This window comes from Talaromyces atroroseus (assembly GCF_001907595.1).
Source record: "Talaromyces atroroseus strain IBT 11181 chromosome Unknown scaffold_10, whole genome shotgun sequence".
NCBI classification, from domain to species: Eukaryota; Fungi; Ascomycota; class Eurotiomycetes; order Eurotiales; family Trichocomaceae; genus Talaromyces; species Talaromyces atroroseus.
The window spans coordinates 932,265-949,137 of NW_017971442.1; the positions used below are offsets into that span (position 1 = coordinate 932,265).

Below are 16,873 nucleotides of genomic sequence, written 5' to 3' on the forward strand. Positions count from 1 at the left end.
AAATGGTGATGGATGGGATACGACGCGACGGAGTTGGTGGTCGGGGGTCCTGGCTTCGCTCGCAGCACGAAGGGAAACCGGGGAGGGCGAAGATTTGCCAGCAAAGGCAGCCCGCCCGCCACGTGACTGCGCCGCTAGAGCTGGCCGCGCTAGTCCGGATGGGGCAGGGCCGTCTGTCATGTGATACGTGCGGCGCTATTGGCCTAGCCGATTGGCGAGTGGCATTTACTCCCGAGTCTAGAAAACCTAAGTATAGATGCGCAGAACAGAAAACATTCATTTATGGATATTGAGCTTTTAACAATCACATCACACTGTAGGACATATGGCCAGGTCCCACAAAACAACGCAACGACAGTCAACGAAGCCATGAGGTAGGTCCGACGTGGTGCCAGCCGTGGACCCATGCAAAGAAAATAGGCGGATACAAATACATGATGAGAAAATAACATGACGCATGCAACATTCGATCGTCCAAGTAATGCATTCTACGCCCCAATCAGGTTGCGCTTGGCTGGCGGTGGAGGGGGAGGCGGTCTTGGTTTGGTCGCTCTCGATGGCGGAGGGGGTGGCGGTCCCTTCTTTATACCAGGAGTAGTGGTGTTCAACGTTGACGAACTGGGGGTGCGCGAGAAATAGCTACCTGGCGATGTGCCAGAGGTCTCTGATCTGTCATCGTACGGGCTTACATTTCCATATGAAGAGCTGTCGTGGTAGTCTTCATAGATCTTGCTGACTGGCCTCAAAGACGTTCTGGTCGGGCGAATTGCAAGGTCAGTCTGGGCTCGTTGCGGAGAGGAGACATCGTCATTTCGTAGCTGTGTAGGACCCTCAAATGTTGAGGTGCGGTGGACCGCGGGTCGCAAATAGGTCGAATCAGATCTACCTTGCGATGCATCATCCTGCAGTCTATGCGATGAGGCAGATCGCATTGATCTAATCGTTGGTCGAGGTGGTGACGGTGTGAGCTCTTCCTGGACAGGCTCGTACCTTTCCTGATACGAATGGGCTGTGTTTGAGCGCGCGCGGCTAGGACGACGGCTGTTGCCAGAGGGCGCCGTGGGATGACTACAACAAAAAGCTGATTAGCCTCTTCTTTTCCGTTGCGGTAGTTATAGGCACCACTTACGCCATTGGCAGCTCGTTTCGCAGTTGAAACAATACTTCACGGCACCGCTCATGGTAATTGAGCTCAGCATCAATGAAAGCCGTCAAATCTGTCAAATTTTCACCTTCAGCCTCTTGGATGTCCATCATTCGGCGGTAGACATCATCGTTTGTCTCTTCGTATTTCACCTTCTGGGTACGGAGCTCCTCCTCGACTCGGAAGTCCTCTTTCTTGGCTTTTTGCATTTTTGCGAGAGAGGCATCATAGGCCAGACGGCGGCTCTCTAGCTTTTTCCGGGCATTCTTGATCAAGTTAGAAGCAGTTTATTTATTTATTTATTTATTTTTTTTCGCGCTCGGAAATATGGTGTCATACCTGGTACTCTTTCATCGAAGCCAGACTTCGTTCAAGCGCCTCGAGCCAGCTCGCGCTAGCTTGTACGGAGTAGCTGTCCTATCAGGCAAGAAAGAAATGTCAACCCTTGCTTTCCAACAAAAAGGGTAATCCACGGTTCTTTTCCCAAGAGTAACAAACCTGAACACGAGCAAGTCTTTCGTGGGCCCTTCCAGTCACTGCGGGGAAGCAGTCAGTAAGCTACCAAACAAACAACGCAAAACAAAGGGTCTTATGCAAACATACAAGTCAAGGACCGGCCAAATTCGGAGTGCGAATCAAAGTCCTCGCCGTGCTGAATCATGACACTTCCGAGGTGAGCGATCGGGAGAGTCTTTTCCTTATCGTCCCCTTCCGTGCGCTTGGAAATGGCCTTGACATAGGCAGTCATTGAGCGATGCATTTTGTCCATGCCTGATTTGAAGTTAGCACATCGCAGAACTGCAATTCAAAGGGCGAACTGCCATGACAGACCTTCGTGTCGCAGATTCATTTCGGTCTCCAGGGCTTTGAAGTCGTCGGAGACATTGGTCTTGGCCTCGCCGCCCATTCTCTCGCCAGCCCATTGCTTGAGGCGGTCTAGTTTTTTGTTGACGTTCATGTTTGGGTGGTGCGCGTGTGAACGAGAGTCGACTGCAGTTGCGTGGCGGGGGAAGAAATATGGTGGTATAGTCGTTCCAGACGAGAAGATGGGAAAACAACGAGGGACAAAGCGAGGGAAATTGTGTGTGGAATTCCGCGAGCGTCTGCGATGGAAGGAATGGCCGCAACGGGAAAGCGCGGGGACGAGGAAAGAGGGTGAATGCCAGCAGAGCAGGGCCGCGAGTGGTGAATAAAGGGGGAAAGAGAGAGAGAGTTATGCCTGGATTAAGTTCTTATTAACGGTGCATTATTCGTGACTTGCTTATCGATTGACTGATTGATTGATTGATTGATTGATTACGGAGTAGAGCCAAGGGGTTAGCGGCCTTAGCGCTGAGGCAGTGTTGTGTGGTATCGCCGGCTCCACCGATAAGCCCTCTGAAACAGGCCCAGACCGGATCTTCGCCATGACACGCGTTGCCTTACGGCCTCGCCGCCAACCGATTGCTCTCCAACTGCGTGCCTGAGACATATAACTGCCGCCCTTGCCTATCACTTGCCACCTTCGAAATCACTCGTCTGTTTGTTGGAATTGCTAAAAAAAGGACTCGATACATAGAACGGCCGTTCGACAGCATTATCACGACTCAGAGAGAGCGACTGCATCCGCGCGCGAAACGCCTCATTCTGAACCAACTTGCCCACAGGCGGCGTCTTCTCTCCATCCCCAAACCTTGCATCAGGCTCGCCTTCCCACGTCGACTCCGGACCGTCAATCCACTTCCTGCCCGTTGCAAGGCATGCATGTTTCATCTCCTCCGAACTCCTATTAATCATCCTCTTCCAGAACTCCCCTTCTTCTTCCCCAGAAGAAACAACAACGATACCCGCCCGCTCAAGCACCCCCACAGCACCAGCAACCCAGTCCTGGCAGTTCCCGACGCCGAACTCGGGGATGTTGGTTTTGTCGTTGCCAAACGTAGCGAGCAGGCTAGTAGCTTGTTGCGCCTGCGCCTGCGCCGAAGAGAGACAAGCCAGCTCGCAGCGGCCCTTGAGGACGGGGTCTTCGAGCGGCTGTGTGCGTGGGTCATAGATGAAGTTGTCGTCGGTGGGGTTGCGTATATGGTGTAGTTCGCAGGTTGAGGAGCCGTGCTCGTAGATGGCCATGCCCATGTATGAGGGGCCGTCGCCGAGTTTGGCGTCGCCGCGGCCCCAGATGTTTACTGACAGGCCGTAATCCCTGAATATATATATATATATATATATATAGTGAGTATTTGTCGGCGCTGGGTAGCTAAGTCTCTCAGACTGCCAGCCTGTAAGTACGTTGAGTTTCATCTCAAATCAGGTGACTCCACTAGGTACTGCTACGGCCCATACCAGTCGGAGGCAAGCTTTAACGAAGGAATCATTCAAGCTCTGCGAGACCAAACGCGAACATAATATCGAATCGAACGTTTTCAACGCGGAGTACATGTTGTACGAAACGGTGCGGGAACTCAAAAATCACAAGATCGTCTTTACACACGCGGATTTACATCCGGGAAATATCATTGTTCGCGCGGATGGTACTGTGTTCTGTTGGACTGGGGCCTACCTAGCTGGAGTTTGGTCGGAGCATTGGGAGTTCTACCGTGCCATCCACATTGCACCCTGGAGAGCTTCATGGGATCGCATGGTGGAGAAATTTATCCCGCCATTTTATATTGAGTATAGTGTGATTAAAAGAGTGCTAGCCCTAGGCAAACATGCAATGCTACCTCAGTACCCCGTACAGATCTCTGTGAACAGCACTCGTTCATTGCATATGCTATGCATAAATTAGGTAACTTGGCATAAAACAAAGTAGACTAGTAGGCAGCTATATTCATAATTTCCACTCCTCGGCGTCATCTGCATCGCTTATGAACGGCTGGTCGATTTGCCGGATTCCGTGATCGCCACATAACACACTGTTTATTGATTGTTAGCAGCTTTCCAATATATATATACATATATATATATATATATATATGTGTGTGTGTGTGTGTGTGTAGATTTGTATGTGTGCCAACTCACCATGCCTCGGCAATCAACGAGTCCAACTCGAGAATCATCTTCTCCCGTTTGCCCGCTGAGAGATTCCCCTTGCTAATCTGCGCCTGCAAGTCGCGAATATACCTCCTCTTCCCGCCGGCGCCTTCGAGCACTTCCTTGCCCAAACAGTCGCTGTGAAAGGCATGTTGACAGGGGAAAACGAAGAATTGCCGACTCAGGAGCGGTAGCGAACAAATCCAACACTTCTCGCCGGGTTCCACGATAGCATATCGTCTGTCCAAATCCGCGATTTCGCCTCTAATCTGACTGGCTGTCTGCGCCGAGGTATCCATTTCTTGTCGCAATTCATCGATATGAATCGAATACTCCTCCAGGGCCTTGCAGATCTCCTCCTTGAAGTCGTCGATTACGACAAAGTCGGGGAAAAACGGAATCATGTCCTCGATTCGAAGCAGCTCACATCGTCGCAGAAACTCGATTGCATCCTTGATGCCCGTGCCCGGCTGGCGAATCTTCTTCTCGGCAACAAGTAACCATAGTTTCTTTCGTAGCTTGTCGTTGCCCTCAGGCCGGTCGGCGACAATGGCCGCAAATTCAATGTCGTTGTATTTCAACGCTAGTTCTACTGCCTGTTGATATTGGCCCATGGAACTGTAAATGTAAATGCAGGACTGCACCCTTTCGTATTGTATGCATAGACGTAAAGCAAAATCAGCATCGTACGGAGGCGAGTCTGATGGCTGCGACTCCAGGTAATTGAGAAGCGCCGTCTCCTTTGAAGAGGAGCTCGAGGCATATATAGATATCAGCGTATTGTGCACGGCCGCCGCCGGATGAGGGTGGTTCGCTATGATGAAATTGAGATAGCGAACTGCCTGGTTCTGGTTCAGAGCTGGCTCGACAGTGTGGTTGTAGCTGAGCAAGGCAGGTATCAGCCGCTCAGGATCAAGATGGGTTTGTCGTATCATAATATCCACGAGCCCTACCGCATCGTGGACCATGAGTACAGTGCTGTACTTGTAGAAAACCTCGGGATCCGTCTGTTTTTGAAGCATGTTCAAAGCATCTGACCATTTCTCGCGCTGTATCCAATACGATAAAACGTAGTTATAATCATTCGTGGCATTTGCGAAATAGAGCAACTCTGCTTCACGCCCGTGACTGCTGATAATATCGTAGACCGTCTTCTGGTCTAGGTCTGATTGAAACCTGGTTACAAAATCCTCAAACTCAGCTCGAATGCTGTCACGCTGCGCTTTGGATTCCCCAGGGCTCGTGCCCTCTGTAAGCTCTGCCTTTGTCGCGATCGTATCATCGAGAGAGTTCAGTTTTGCCATAAACACCTCCACAAGCCAGCTTGTGATCATAACGCGTTGCATAACTGCCGACTTCTTGTAGCTAGCAAGCTTCGTGAGAAGATACTTCCGCAGTGCGTCATGTTCGCCAGCATTGATAAAAGTCAAACACACTTCTTCGAAGCTCTTGCTACTCTTTCCCCATACTACAGATGCTTCCTGATATTTACCCTTCTCGGCAAGGTAGTCTCCCGAAGCGGTAGCAATGGCATCTCTTTGGGCGGCGCTTTGCGCATATCGGAGAGCTTCATCGAATTTCTGATCTTGTAAAAAGTAACGCCATACATCGCGATCTTCGTCGTATGCTACAATTTCGTAAATTTCTTGCGGTGTAAAGAGCCAATACGTGTTCTTGACACGGTCGCTCAAAAGCCCAAGAACACTCTGTCCAGGCTCCAGCACGGGTTGATCATGCACCACTTCACCGCTTAAAACGTTCACAGCGACCACATGTCCTTCAACCAGTGCGAGCACATGCCATTGTGACAGGTTCATGGCAGTCACTGGATCCTGGATGAGTTTCCTTCCACCCCGCGCAGATTCCGAGGCAGGAAATACGGTGCGAGGAATCAATTTGGCATTCTCGACGGCCTTCCCTGTGTCAGACGAAGCATGGTCCAAGACGCCGTGAAGCACGCCCTGAGAAGATAGCCATGCGAAGCGCAGTTCGGACGACTGTCCTTCAACATGGTGCTCGTCCACAGGCTGCGGTGAAACAGCCAATGATGAAGGGGCCGGTTTGCCCGCTTTCGCGCCATCCTGTACTGTGGGTGTATTTCGCTGGAACAACTCGGCATAAACACTGTCCTTCCCGTGACGCCCGACGTGGCCGCTGAAATACAGCAATTTCGTCGGTGTGGAAACGATCACGCATCTGTGGTCCGGCTTTCCCGGTATTGAATCAGCAAACAGGCCTGTGATAGAGGCATCGGGAACGCGATAGACGTTTGTGACATATTTCTCCTCGCGGCGATAGAATTCGGTGGAGGGCTCGATGTACACCTCGTACACGTTTCCATCCGCAATTCCAACTAGAATCTCTCTTGTCGACGCCGTCGGTCTTGACGGGTTCCAGGCTACACTCTCGATCAGGCCTTTCAGGCGCGACAATAGCTTCGGTTGGCGGGATTGGGTGTGCAGGTAATAGTTATCGCCGAGGGTGGTGGTGATAATCAAGTGAGAGGCGGATGGATCAAGGAAAAGCCGGCGAATAATTCCAGTATCTGAGGCCTTCTTAGGAAGATCGATGTCTTCAAGGTGCGATGTATTAGCGATTCATACGAACGTCGGTCCACACTGGCTCTACAACGAGATCATTCTGCTTACCGTCGATATCCTCTGGACTGTCCAGGTCAATGCGCAGTATTCGCCCGGTCGCAAGAGCCAGAATTAGGACATTGTTGGCGACCTGCGCGGCCACAAAGTCTGCTGCGACCGAGAACTGCAGCTGGACGTCTCGAACGTCGAAGATGGGCAGGGAGGCATCAGGAGGAGCTTCGAAGGCATTGCTCGGAGCAACATAGCCGCTAGATTGATCTAGCACCATGGTCCTAGAGCTGCATCATACTTTGGTTGGAGCTGTGGTTGGGCTGGCGGTGAGCCTTGAGGCTATCGTGCGATGAATGATAGCTAACGTAGACGATGGCCATGGTTGGTCGTTAAGCTGCGGCTTGTTCGCTACGGGTCTACGGGTGACGCCGTGACGGTGGGGCGCCTCAGGCCGTCAGCCTCCTTAGGAACTTGTACGTCCATACGTCCTCGGTTGAGTATGACCCTTGATATTTATATCGTCAATGCTCTACAGACGCTCATAATCAGACATAGCGATACGATGCTAACCATAGAGTAGGAAATATAAACAACAGGTAAGGGTATCATTATTCTGAAAAGCTTCAAAGAGACGTCAACCACTGTTCACATCATAACACATTCCCTGTCAGGGTTGTTTCGTCCTTTCTTGGACCTCTGGCGCTGCTTGCCATTATGGTTCCTGAATGTCAATTCGCGGCCTCGCTTCTCCTCCTTCGCGTCTGTGTCTCCTACCATAAGCGGCGGTGCCACGCTGTCCTCGACGTCGGTCAGCCCATCATTGTTACCATCAGTGCCCTTGTCCCTGCTCATCCGCATGGTCAGTTTTGAAAACGCTGTGCTAATGCGCTTTTCTCCAGACTGGTCACCACCTCGGCTTCGTGAACGGCTATGCGAATCCTTGGTCCGGCGGGGGAGGGATAAAGACCGACGGTGAGTGAATGCATCACGGAGGGTGGCATTGCTTTGTCTGCCGTTGTTAATGTCCATCAATTTATCGTGAGAATCTGAAAATTCGAGGTTCTCGGTGCTCTCTTGCGGTGGGCGTAAGCTCGAGAGGTCAAAGCTAAGCCGAACCGAGGGCGCAGACGTATCGGGCGGAGGCTCTAGATTATCAGTCGCCTCTTGTTCTACATCAGCTTTCACTTCTTCCGGTTCCTTAAAAAGAGAGGCCCGCTTATCGGTAGCACTCTCTATCATAGAACTATTATCGTCGATTGGCACAATCTGATAGAAAAGAAGGTACGGCGACTCCTCCTTTAGTGCTTGTTCAATATCGACACGCGTGATGCGCTCGGCAGCCAAGTCATCGAATCGCATCCATTGCTCTGGATTATCCGAGCTAAAGAGCGAATTGGAATCGGTGCTATGTGATGTCGAAGGAAGAGCAGTGGAATTTGTGCCCCGCACGAGAGCGATATAGTGGCCTGAATCAACCGAGTTCCCTCGATGGCAGACAACAGATTGAAGTAATAGCTTGAAGTTGCCGTATAACAGTCCATCTTCGTCCAGCGCATCATCCTGAATAAAATGAGGCAATCCTATTTGAGTCGGTATATCAATGTATGTGTTCAACCTAATTGCGTTACCGTTGGGTAGAACGGAATATCGCTTCAGACACATCCCAAGAATAGGTCTTTTTGAAGAGAAATGGGCCGCGACCTGCGCATCATTGATGGGAGTATTGTTCGTGTACCATGCTTGACAAAGAAACTTGTTAGTAAGAAGAGAAGGACACTCAATGCGCTTAGTCAATACATACGAATTAAACTGAAAAATTGCCACGCCGGCATCATCACCTCTTTTCGATAGCTTCCTTTCCGTGCCCGACCATGTTGAGTTGAATGATCGCTAGAATCCTTATCGGGAACAAATCGCTCTTGGACAATGCTTGACTTTCGCGATATTATCGACGGCACCGAGGGAGTCTCAGACAGCGGAAACCCGATTTTAAGAGAACTTGTCCTGACAGGAGATGGCGCTGATGAGCCCACTTCAACGGCTTCGATATGTACACTGCCGCCTCCTTTCACAGTGGAGTCAAAGGATCTCACGGAGTTTATCGTTCCACGTCTCTCAAGATACCTCTTAACTTCGATCTTGTTGTTGAAATATGCCTCCAGACATTCCTCTAGAGTGATTGGTGTACCGTCAATATGCTCTGGCGGGATCGCTACTTCGAGCAGCCTTTCATTGATAAACTTGTGGTCGTCCGCCGCATCTTCTTTTCCGGTATGGTATATGTCCATCTTGAGAGTCAGTAAAGGTAACTCCAGCTTCTCGGTGATAAACGTAAAGGCCTCCGATGCATCCTGCTGACGAAGATCTGCAGCTTCCTTCCAGCCGCATTCAGAGAGAGATGCTTGCAAGTGTTCCGTCTGCGCACAATCAGCCCGATGAAATTCAATCCGCTATTACCCAATGATCAACTCACAATATCGGTCGTGATAAGTTTTCCAGATCTCAGCATATTCACCCACAGCCGCAGAATAATAACCAATTTTCTCCGGGGATCGTTGGGTTCGGTAAAAGGGGTGTACAAAATAGCCTCGAAAAAATCCAGCCTCGAGAACATTGCAAAGAGAAGAGAATCCAAGTAGCATGTAACACCTTTTCGATTCACGGCCCCCACGAGTTTGGTGGTTGTGTTGTAATCACGTAGTATACCTTCGATCGAGTCTTCTAGAATGATAAGCAGATCAAACGCTTTCTCCACATCACCCTGCGCGTAATCCGATGTGAGAGCGCCCCGTATTTGTTCATTGTTAAGATCAATAATTCCTACAAAAGCGAGTTTCTTCTCTAGTGTCTTAACCTACAACAAATCAGATTGGATGTCCTATGAGTGACAGAAGGAGAATCTCACATTCTGCTCATCATCTCTGTCCAGGCTGGAGACAGTTTCACTTTTGATGACTAGGCCGCGTAAATAGCTGCGAACACTTGGATTTGGAAGCTGCAACTGATGTCAGACATGTTCATAGGCGTGAATACGTAGGGGGATATATATAGTTATATGTTAAACCTGTGCCTAGGGAAACATACCTCTTTGTCCTGCTTTCCAGGGCGTCTATATCTCTCTCCACGCTTGGTGAGAAAGCGCTGGATGCCACTCATTGTTGTAAATGGAAGCAGAGACTCTCTTCTATGCAAATCTTCTCAGAAGGACACGAGTCCAGGCTCCAAAATTGCAGCGTGATATGAGAGAGCCAGGTAACCAAGAATTTGCATATTGATGATAGGGGAGAGGATGGACTCAGTTCAGCGTCATCCAGGAAGCTAAGGAGCGTGCACACTGACAGCTATGCTCGGACAGGGAGTCATTGCGAAAAGTGCAGTACGCAGTCAAGGTGGTTGGTTGTTCTAATTCAAAAAGGTCAACACGCGGAGGCGGGGCACTGGATCCATCCAGCTGACTCAGCGGCTGACTGCAAGCCAGCAACTAAGTAACTACCTAACTACCTACTGACTGCTGACTGCAGCACTGATTGTTTTGGACATTTCTTGTCTATTACCATGCAGGGTCTGCCTGGGGGATATCTCTGCTGCTATACATCCTCAGAATGCCATTGAGCCACCAAAAAGGGCCTCTGGCAATGCTCATATGCATCGCATTCTGAATATCAAGACAAGCAAGTGCCAATCTCTGTTCTTAGCTAGGAATGATGATTCACATAAAGTGAGCAGACACAATTCTAGGGAATCCTTGTACGAGAAAACATGTAAGCTCTTTGTTCCATCCCTAGCAGCATGCACTCATCAAGTACAAATCTGCGCTCCCCTCTTAGGTCTCCATGCACATACCTAGGTATTCTTTGTACCCCTGCATGAAGTTTTCAGGCTTTTTACTAGGCAACTAAATTTGAGGTGGTGTTAGCCCTTAGGATTAGAAATCAAGCTAATAAACAGATGAAGATCTGAGAAGAGCCAACCATTGTTTGTTGGACTAGCTTGGCATTCATCAACACAAACTAGAGAGGACAGACTCTTAGGCTAACATCACAAAGGCAGCTAGTTAGCTAGCTTTCAACCTAATTCTGGGACACTCAACATTACCCCGTTTAGATCACTTATATTGCTCATAACCAGGTATTAGGGCTTACTAGGAGCCCTAGTGCATGAGGGATTGCTATAAATACTCAAAATTAGGCCAACTTAGGTAGTTAGGGCTTCCTCTTTTTTTTTTATCTATAGACCAATGTTTTAGAGAAAACAACTTACAAACAACCAACCATTAGTCAGTATCCACCCTTCGCCTATACCGCCTCATGTATACGTTTCAACCGCACGTTACGTCCACCGTATACTACATATCTAATTGTAGCAAGACCTTCTAGCCCTAGCCCTATCATAGCTGGGTGATGAGTACCTAGGTAATGGGCTACTGTGAATGATTCCGTCAGAACAAGCACAGAATCATATACATATGTACAATTCTCCTAGAAATTTGTTCGAATCGTATTCCGTGGAGTACTACTATTGATCCGGCTTTTGTGGTAATACTACGTCAAGCCCGACAGTCAAGTGGTAATAATAATCTGCTGTCAACTACTCCGTACAAAAAAAGGTATCGGAGTACCACCGCTCTAGTTAATGGATTCCGCATACTAATTAGCACGTAAACCACTATTGGCCTAAATTTCCCGCCGTTACGTGACCTTATCAACACTCTATTGCATTATAAATATTGCCTTAACTTGCTCCTTGAATTCGAAGCATCTTTTCAGGTTTGTCGTAGTATTCCCACCATCATGTCTTCTCGCCGGCACCCAGGCTTTCCAGTAGAGAACCCGATAACTTCTTACTGGCTTAAGGATCCCCATCCTTTGGCATCTTACCGATACTCAGAAACCATTCCGGAAGAATGTGATATTGCTATCATTGGTACTGGGATGGCCGGCGTAGCCACGGCTTACCACATCCTTACGGACCCTAACATCGGGGTACCTCGGCCGCGTGTTGTTCTCCTCGAAGCACGCCAGGCTTGTTCCGGTGCAACAGGGCGTAATGGTTAGTGTTGTTCAACACCCCCCTGACAGGCCTGATATAAGAGAAATATGCCAAATTAACTACGACAGGCGGCCACACAAAATTAGCCACGACGGTCATCCGCCGATTGCACACCACTGACGGGCCCGAAGCTGTCGAGCAAGTTGCTCGTCACCAGCTAAATCAGCTTGCTGCGCTCAAAGATGTCGTCGATAACGAGAAAATAGACTGTGAACTGCGTGTAACCCGCTCGTTTGACATTTTCTTTGACCAAGGCCATGCAGAGAAATTCCGGGACTTTCTTCATACCAGGCAGACCGAAGGAGCTTCCTGGGCCAAGGAGGTCCGGTGGATTGACGAGGACGAACTGGACAAGGTATGTCTCCAATTCTCAAAGTTAACAACCGTTGACTGACATGGGTTGCTAGATCACTGGTGTCAAAAATAGCAAGGGTGCCCTCAGTGTTCCTGCGGTGTCCTTGTGGCCGTATAAGCTCGTTACAGCTCTGCTTTCAAGAGTAATTGAGCTTGGTGGTCAGCTCTACACCGAGACTTGTGTGACCAAAGTGGACGAAGATGCTTCCGGTACAACGATCTTAACAACTTCTAGAGGAGTTTTGAATGCTCGTAAGACTGTCTTTGCGACTAATGCTTATACTGCTGCCTTGCTGCCCCGGTATGAAGCAATAATTACCCCCTTCAAGGGTCAAAACTCTCATCTTTCTCCTGGAAAATTTTTCACGCCGCCAAAAGTCCTCAACAATACATACAACCTACACTTCAATGAGCGCTATGCAGATTATCTAGTTCCCAGGCCAGACGGAACAATTATACTCGGTGGAGCAAAGTGGACTTTTGAAAGTGATAGAGACAAATGGTGGAACAATATCGATGACTCAACATTGATCAACGACACCGCTACTAGCCACTTTGACTCAGTTATGTCTGACCACTTTCACGGCTGGGAGAATGCCGATGCACGTCACGATTTGGTCTGGAGCGGAAGTAAGTTTACCTAATACTATGTATGTATGGTCAATTAATTGTATGTACTGAACGTTTGTAGTCATGGCAGCTACTCCAGACCTATTCCCTCATGTGGGCAAGGTACCTGGCTCGAAGAATCAATGGATACTGGCAGGGTTCAATGGCGCTGGGATGCTGATGATATTCACGACTAGCCAGGCTATTGCAAGAATGGTTAGAGAGGGTGTTGTTTATGAGGAAACAGGACTTCCGGCGCAATTTCAATCGACAATGGAGCGGCTGACAGTTACACACTGATGGACAGGTAACGTGCCATGATTTATAAGTATGACTTGTATTCTAGGCAGATTGTCTAGACCATGTAAATCCTTGACGCATATAAGAAGATGAAAAATAAGTAACTATACAAAACAAAGCCGATATTAGTAAGATGGTATGTGTAGATTGTTGTAACTTGCTGTGTTCAATACTCAATTTCGTTTTGATTGATATGCTTATAGTTGAAGAAAGATAAGAGTAGGTTAGTTTTAGGTTTAACATGGACTCTAAGCGTCAATTTTCATTTTGAACAGCCATCCAATATTTCTTTAAGGAGTCCACACAGCAACTCCCTTAACCCATTCAATGAGACAATGTACCATTTGTGCTGACTCAATAGACGGGTAACCGTCCTCGTCTCCATCGCGAACGACTCGTATAAATGGGCTGTATTGATGGCGTGAACAGGGAGACTAATATGGTCTGGTTCATTTAAGCTCGGGGCCGACCTCTCCGGCTTCACTTTGCTTCTTAACAACGGATTCGGAACGCTGCATTCGCTAGTATTGGGAATACTATATAATCTGCATATCTAACTAAAGAAAATGTTCAGGGGGTCATTTGAGGCCATATTTATAGTCAGAATAGGGGTCAACTGAGACACGTATCCGATGCCTATTCTGGCCAATTAGGTGCACCCCTGAGAAATACGGTGTTGGTGGTGGATTACATGGAATAGCTATCATAATCCGCTGTCACTTCTTCTTAAGGAATAGTTTGGCGTGAGGCTATTCACCCTGAATAAAGTCGTTGGTCGGACTGGTGAATTCGAGCTCGTTGACTATAGTTGCAGTGCAGATTGATTGATTGATGCCGCAACGCCGCTCCAACTACGCTCTGGATGAAGATATACTTTGATTCAGTGGCAGTGGCTCTATAGGCATTGCTGACGACGTTGCCGGCGGCGTCAAACAAATGGACTGTTTTGCAATGAGTCTTGAAGACGGCTTGGACGTCCTTGAATTCGCCAAGTATGGCCAAAACAGGGTCCAAACCTAAGGGAATCTGTCGGTTACTGCGGTAGTACCAAGATAAATTTCATCAGTGAATTGAATTGAAAGCACGTACCATGACCGAGCCCTATACTGACACGGCCTGGTCCAGAATCCACATCCACAGAGTATTCTAAGTCTTCCGGAATCCCATGCCAGGTAGAGATAGATAGGTGGTTGCAGGGTTGAGCTTGTTCTGCTATATTGACTTGCGGGATTTATTAACGGTGGAGTTGCACAGAGCAACGACTTTGTAATGTAGAGAGCTGGTAAGAGAGGCGAGGTGAACAAGTCCCCAGCTGTGTAGCATGGGCCGGAGGAGACGACAGTGCTTAGACCGACAATACGTATCAACACGAATTGTAATTACCTTGTAGTGTATTTATTCAGGTGTAGGATGAAATTGGAACTGAAGTAGTGTGGTCGAACGAAATGCTTTTGGTTGCTTTCAAGGCCTTGAACTCTGTATATGCAGAGCTTTGTCCCTTGGAGCACTCTTGCGGGCCCGATTGGGCTTACCTTGGAATTACCACATGTCACACAGGCTCATGATACAAGCCAAAGCCAAGTTGCGCGGTTTTGAAGCATTCATAATCGTCATCGATGATGTCCCAGACAGGCAGTTAGCCCTAACGTGACTAGCAGTGCCCCTGACCAATAACAACTCTTAGATTTCATGCTGGACCCACCTCAACTCCGAGTGGGCCTTCTGGAAGGTTGTATCGAAGACCTTCAGGCTTCAACCCAACTCGCGATCAATATCACTTACGCGCTATTGGCGTTTGACCTCGCATGCTCAACTGACATTGAGCAGACCAAACTCAGCACTGGGTAAGAACCAGCATTTATGCGTAATATTGCGGTCTCTTTCCAGCACGGGCAGGCTCCACCCGAATTCCGCGGACTTCGTAGAAGCGTCAATTGGTTATTCGCAAGCAGTGTTCAATTCAACGGAGTCCAAGGGTTAAGAGTGGACTAAACATAACTGAGTTTGTGGAGTATCATTCTATCTCACTCAAAGAATGCCGCTCTCAAGGAAAAAGTCCTGTGTGTGTTGCAGGCAATCTAAGTTGAGATGCAACCGGCAAACTCCTAATTGCTCACGCTGCGCGGAGAGAGGCATACGCTGCGTCTATGATTGGAGGATTGACAACAGGGTCCCATACGCATATACGCCAGTGTTCAGGACCTCTCGGACACCGTCCACATCGTTAGGGATGTTGGAGGAACTACCAGAGAATGCTCCCCAACTGGGAGATCCCAGTGACATAACATCTATGCCCACGAATCCCCCACTTCAGACCGCGAATATCATTCCTGGCAGTTCTGATCTAAACTGGAATGTCGTCGTCGACAGTTCTGCTGAAAGATCGTTTAGCATGCCAAAGCTAGGTCCGGCTTTAGACATGCCCGCCATGTCTGCTCCGTGGATTGGGGTACAAGGATTCTCCGAGATCGAGGCAGAGACATCCGATGTTGCAATTATGGGAATCCCAGACAATCATCAAAATGTCTCGAATCAGTATAATTTGGACAACGCGATCGCGGTGCCAGGCTCAGACATCACAGCTCATGTACCCTCACCAACGTCCACCCAGTTGCTCCCACCTCGCCGAACCTTTCAGGCACGGCGGGTACTCAGGCACAGTGCACTAAGCAGGATAGCTCTAGGGCAACTAGCGAGCTTTCCAAAAATGATGATACAAGGCGACCGTCTACCACCGTTCATCTGTCCGCCGTGCCACCTGCATGAAGAGCTCGCGTTCGATTGTGTGAAAAGCAGGAGACACTGTTGCCTTCCCAAGGAGTTGGCAATATGCGCCGGCACAGTAGAGATGTTCTACTCTCGAACGGCACAAAATTCCGAATTTGTATGGAAGACGATATATGCCGAGATAGAGAGGCTGCAAAAAGAGGTCAGCATTATCCGAACATCCGACCAAAGAATATAGGAATCTAACTCCTTGCACAGCATGAGAGTTTCGACATATACCAGCAGCTCGCTGCTTTACAATGCTTAGCAATCTATGTACTGCTCCAAGCTCAAGATGTCGAAACCAGTGAGGCCAATGAAGCTTCCTCTCTCTTAACCACCACGATTGTGAGTTGATGATTTGACGTTGACGGGAAACAAAGAATGACAGAGAGCACTACAGAGTTAATTTAGATTTCTTTCTCGACTGACTGCGAACCAGAATATTTGCATGAGCGTCGGTCAAAGAAACAAGCCAGGAACTGACACCATACACGAGACCCCTCTATGGTCGAAGTGGGTTCATGAAGAGAGTGTGAGAAGGTATGATATGTTCCCCAACCATCAGCAATGCGTATAGCGATCTCACTTACACTGGGTGCATGGGTGTATGATAGAACAATAACCTTGCTTGTGATTATCGACCTTATGATGGATTGTCTCTTGGAGCCAGAGAGGAGCGTATACCATGCATGCAGCTACAATCTTGAAAACATCCCACTCCCAGCGACACGAGATCTTTGGGAGGCACAGTCAAATTTCGTCTGGAGAACCGAATATGAAAGGTACCTTTCCCGGCGTCAGACCAAAAAGATCTTGACCATAGGGGATTTGTTAGAGCTAGATCAAGCGGGCGCTCTGAGGGACGTGTCGCGGGATCAAAAAATTAATGTTGTGCCTGACATTCTTAATTGGTGTGATGGCTTGGATTCTCTGGGCTCGCTGCTGTGGACGGTCATGCCTTTTCAGCAGTGGCGATCGCTGGCTGGCATGAATGAGGCGTGGTAGACACGTTAGAGGACAGACACCCTACGGGGAAATGGTTTCAGAC

The 16,873-nt window shown here is 48.7% G+C and overlaps 6 protein-coding genes across 6 annotated transcripts, besides 2 other annotated features; 2 read left to right on the top strand and 4 right to left on the bottom strand.

Moving 5' to 3' along the window:
* Positions 1 to 488: 488 nt before the first annotated feature.
* On the bottom strand, positions 489 to 2,102 carry UA08_07119 (hypothetical protein; the record flags this gene model as incomplete). The annotated part of the gene is made up of 6 exons (XM_020262026.1): positions 489 to 1,068; positions 1,130 to 1,410; positions 1,484 to 1,561; positions 1,643 to 1,680; positions 1,748 to 1,915; positions 1,976 to 2,102. 6 exons carry the CDS (start codon positions 2,100 to 2,102, stop codon positions 489 to 491), a joined length of 1,272 nt encoding a protein of 423 aa, XP_020117842.1.
* Positions 2,103 to 2,401: 299 nt separating this feature from the next.
* Positions 2,402 to 2,442: a repeat region (Identified by RepeatMasker using a combination of RepBase library and repeat library created with RepeatScout).
* Positions 2,443 to 2,635: 193 nt separating this feature from the next.
* Positions 2,636 to 3,760, bottom strand: UA08_07120 (hypothetical protein; the record flags this gene model as incomplete). The annotated part of the gene is made up of 2 exons (XM_020262027.1): positions 2,636 to 3,323; positions 3,717 to 3,760. 2 exons carry the CDS (start codon positions 3,758 to 3,760, stop codon positions 2,636 to 2,638), a joined length of 732 nt encoding a protein of 243 aa, XP_020117841.1.
* Positions 3,761 to 3,950: 190 nt separating this feature from the next.
* UA08_07121 (hypothetical protein) lies at positions 3,951 to 7,124 on the bottom strand (the record flags this gene model as incomplete). The annotated part of the gene is made up of 4 exons (XM_020262028.1): positions 3,951 to 4,035; positions 4,142 to 6,725; positions 6,802 to 7,011; positions 7,043 to 7,124. 4 exons carry the CDS (start codon positions 7,122 to 7,124, stop codon positions 3,951 to 3,953), a joined length of 2,961 nt encoding a protein of 986 aa, XP_020117844.1.
* Positions 7,125 to 7,389: 265 nt separating this feature from the next.
* Positions 7,390 to 9,900, bottom strand: UA08_07122 (hypothetical protein; the record flags this gene model as incomplete). The annotated part of the gene is made up of 5 exons (XM_020262029.1): positions 7,390 to 8,324; positions 8,546 to 9,161; positions 9,218 to 9,598; positions 9,650 to 9,739; positions 9,829 to 9,900. 5 exons carry the CDS (start codon positions 9,898 to 9,900, stop codon positions 7,390 to 7,392), a joined length of 2,094 nt encoding a protein of 697 aa, XP_020117843.1.
* Positions 9,901 to 11,534: 1,634 nt separating this feature from the next.
* Positions 11,535 to 13,056, top strand: UA08_07123 (hypothetical protein; the record flags this gene model as incomplete). Its single annotated transcript, XM_020262030.1, has 4 exons — positions 11,535 to 11,793; positions 11,862 to 12,148; positions 12,201 to 12,777; positions 12,839 to 13,056. 4 exons carry the CDS (start codon positions 11,535 to 11,537, stop codon positions 13,054 to 13,056), a joined length of 1,341 nt encoding a protein of 446 aa, XP_020117838.1.
* Positions 13,057 to 13,549: 493 nt separating this feature from the next.
* Positions 13,550 to 13,779: a repeat region (Identified by RepeatMasker using a combination of RepBase library and repeat library created with RepeatScout).
* A 966-nt stretch (positions 13,780 to 14,745) lies between these two features.
* On the top strand, positions 14,746 to 16,830 carry UA08_07124 (hypothetical protein; the record flags this gene model as incomplete). The annotated part of the gene is made up of 6 exons (XM_020262031.1): positions 14,746 to 14,900; positions 15,069 to 15,116; positions 15,256 to 15,985; positions 16,042 to 16,170; positions 16,265 to 16,365; positions 16,440 to 16,830. 6 exons carry the CDS (start codon positions 14,746 to 14,748, stop codon positions 16,828 to 16,830), a joined length of 1,554 nt encoding a protein of 517 aa, XP_020117837.1.
* Between the last annotated feature and the right edge of the window lie 43 nt (positions 16,831 to 16,873).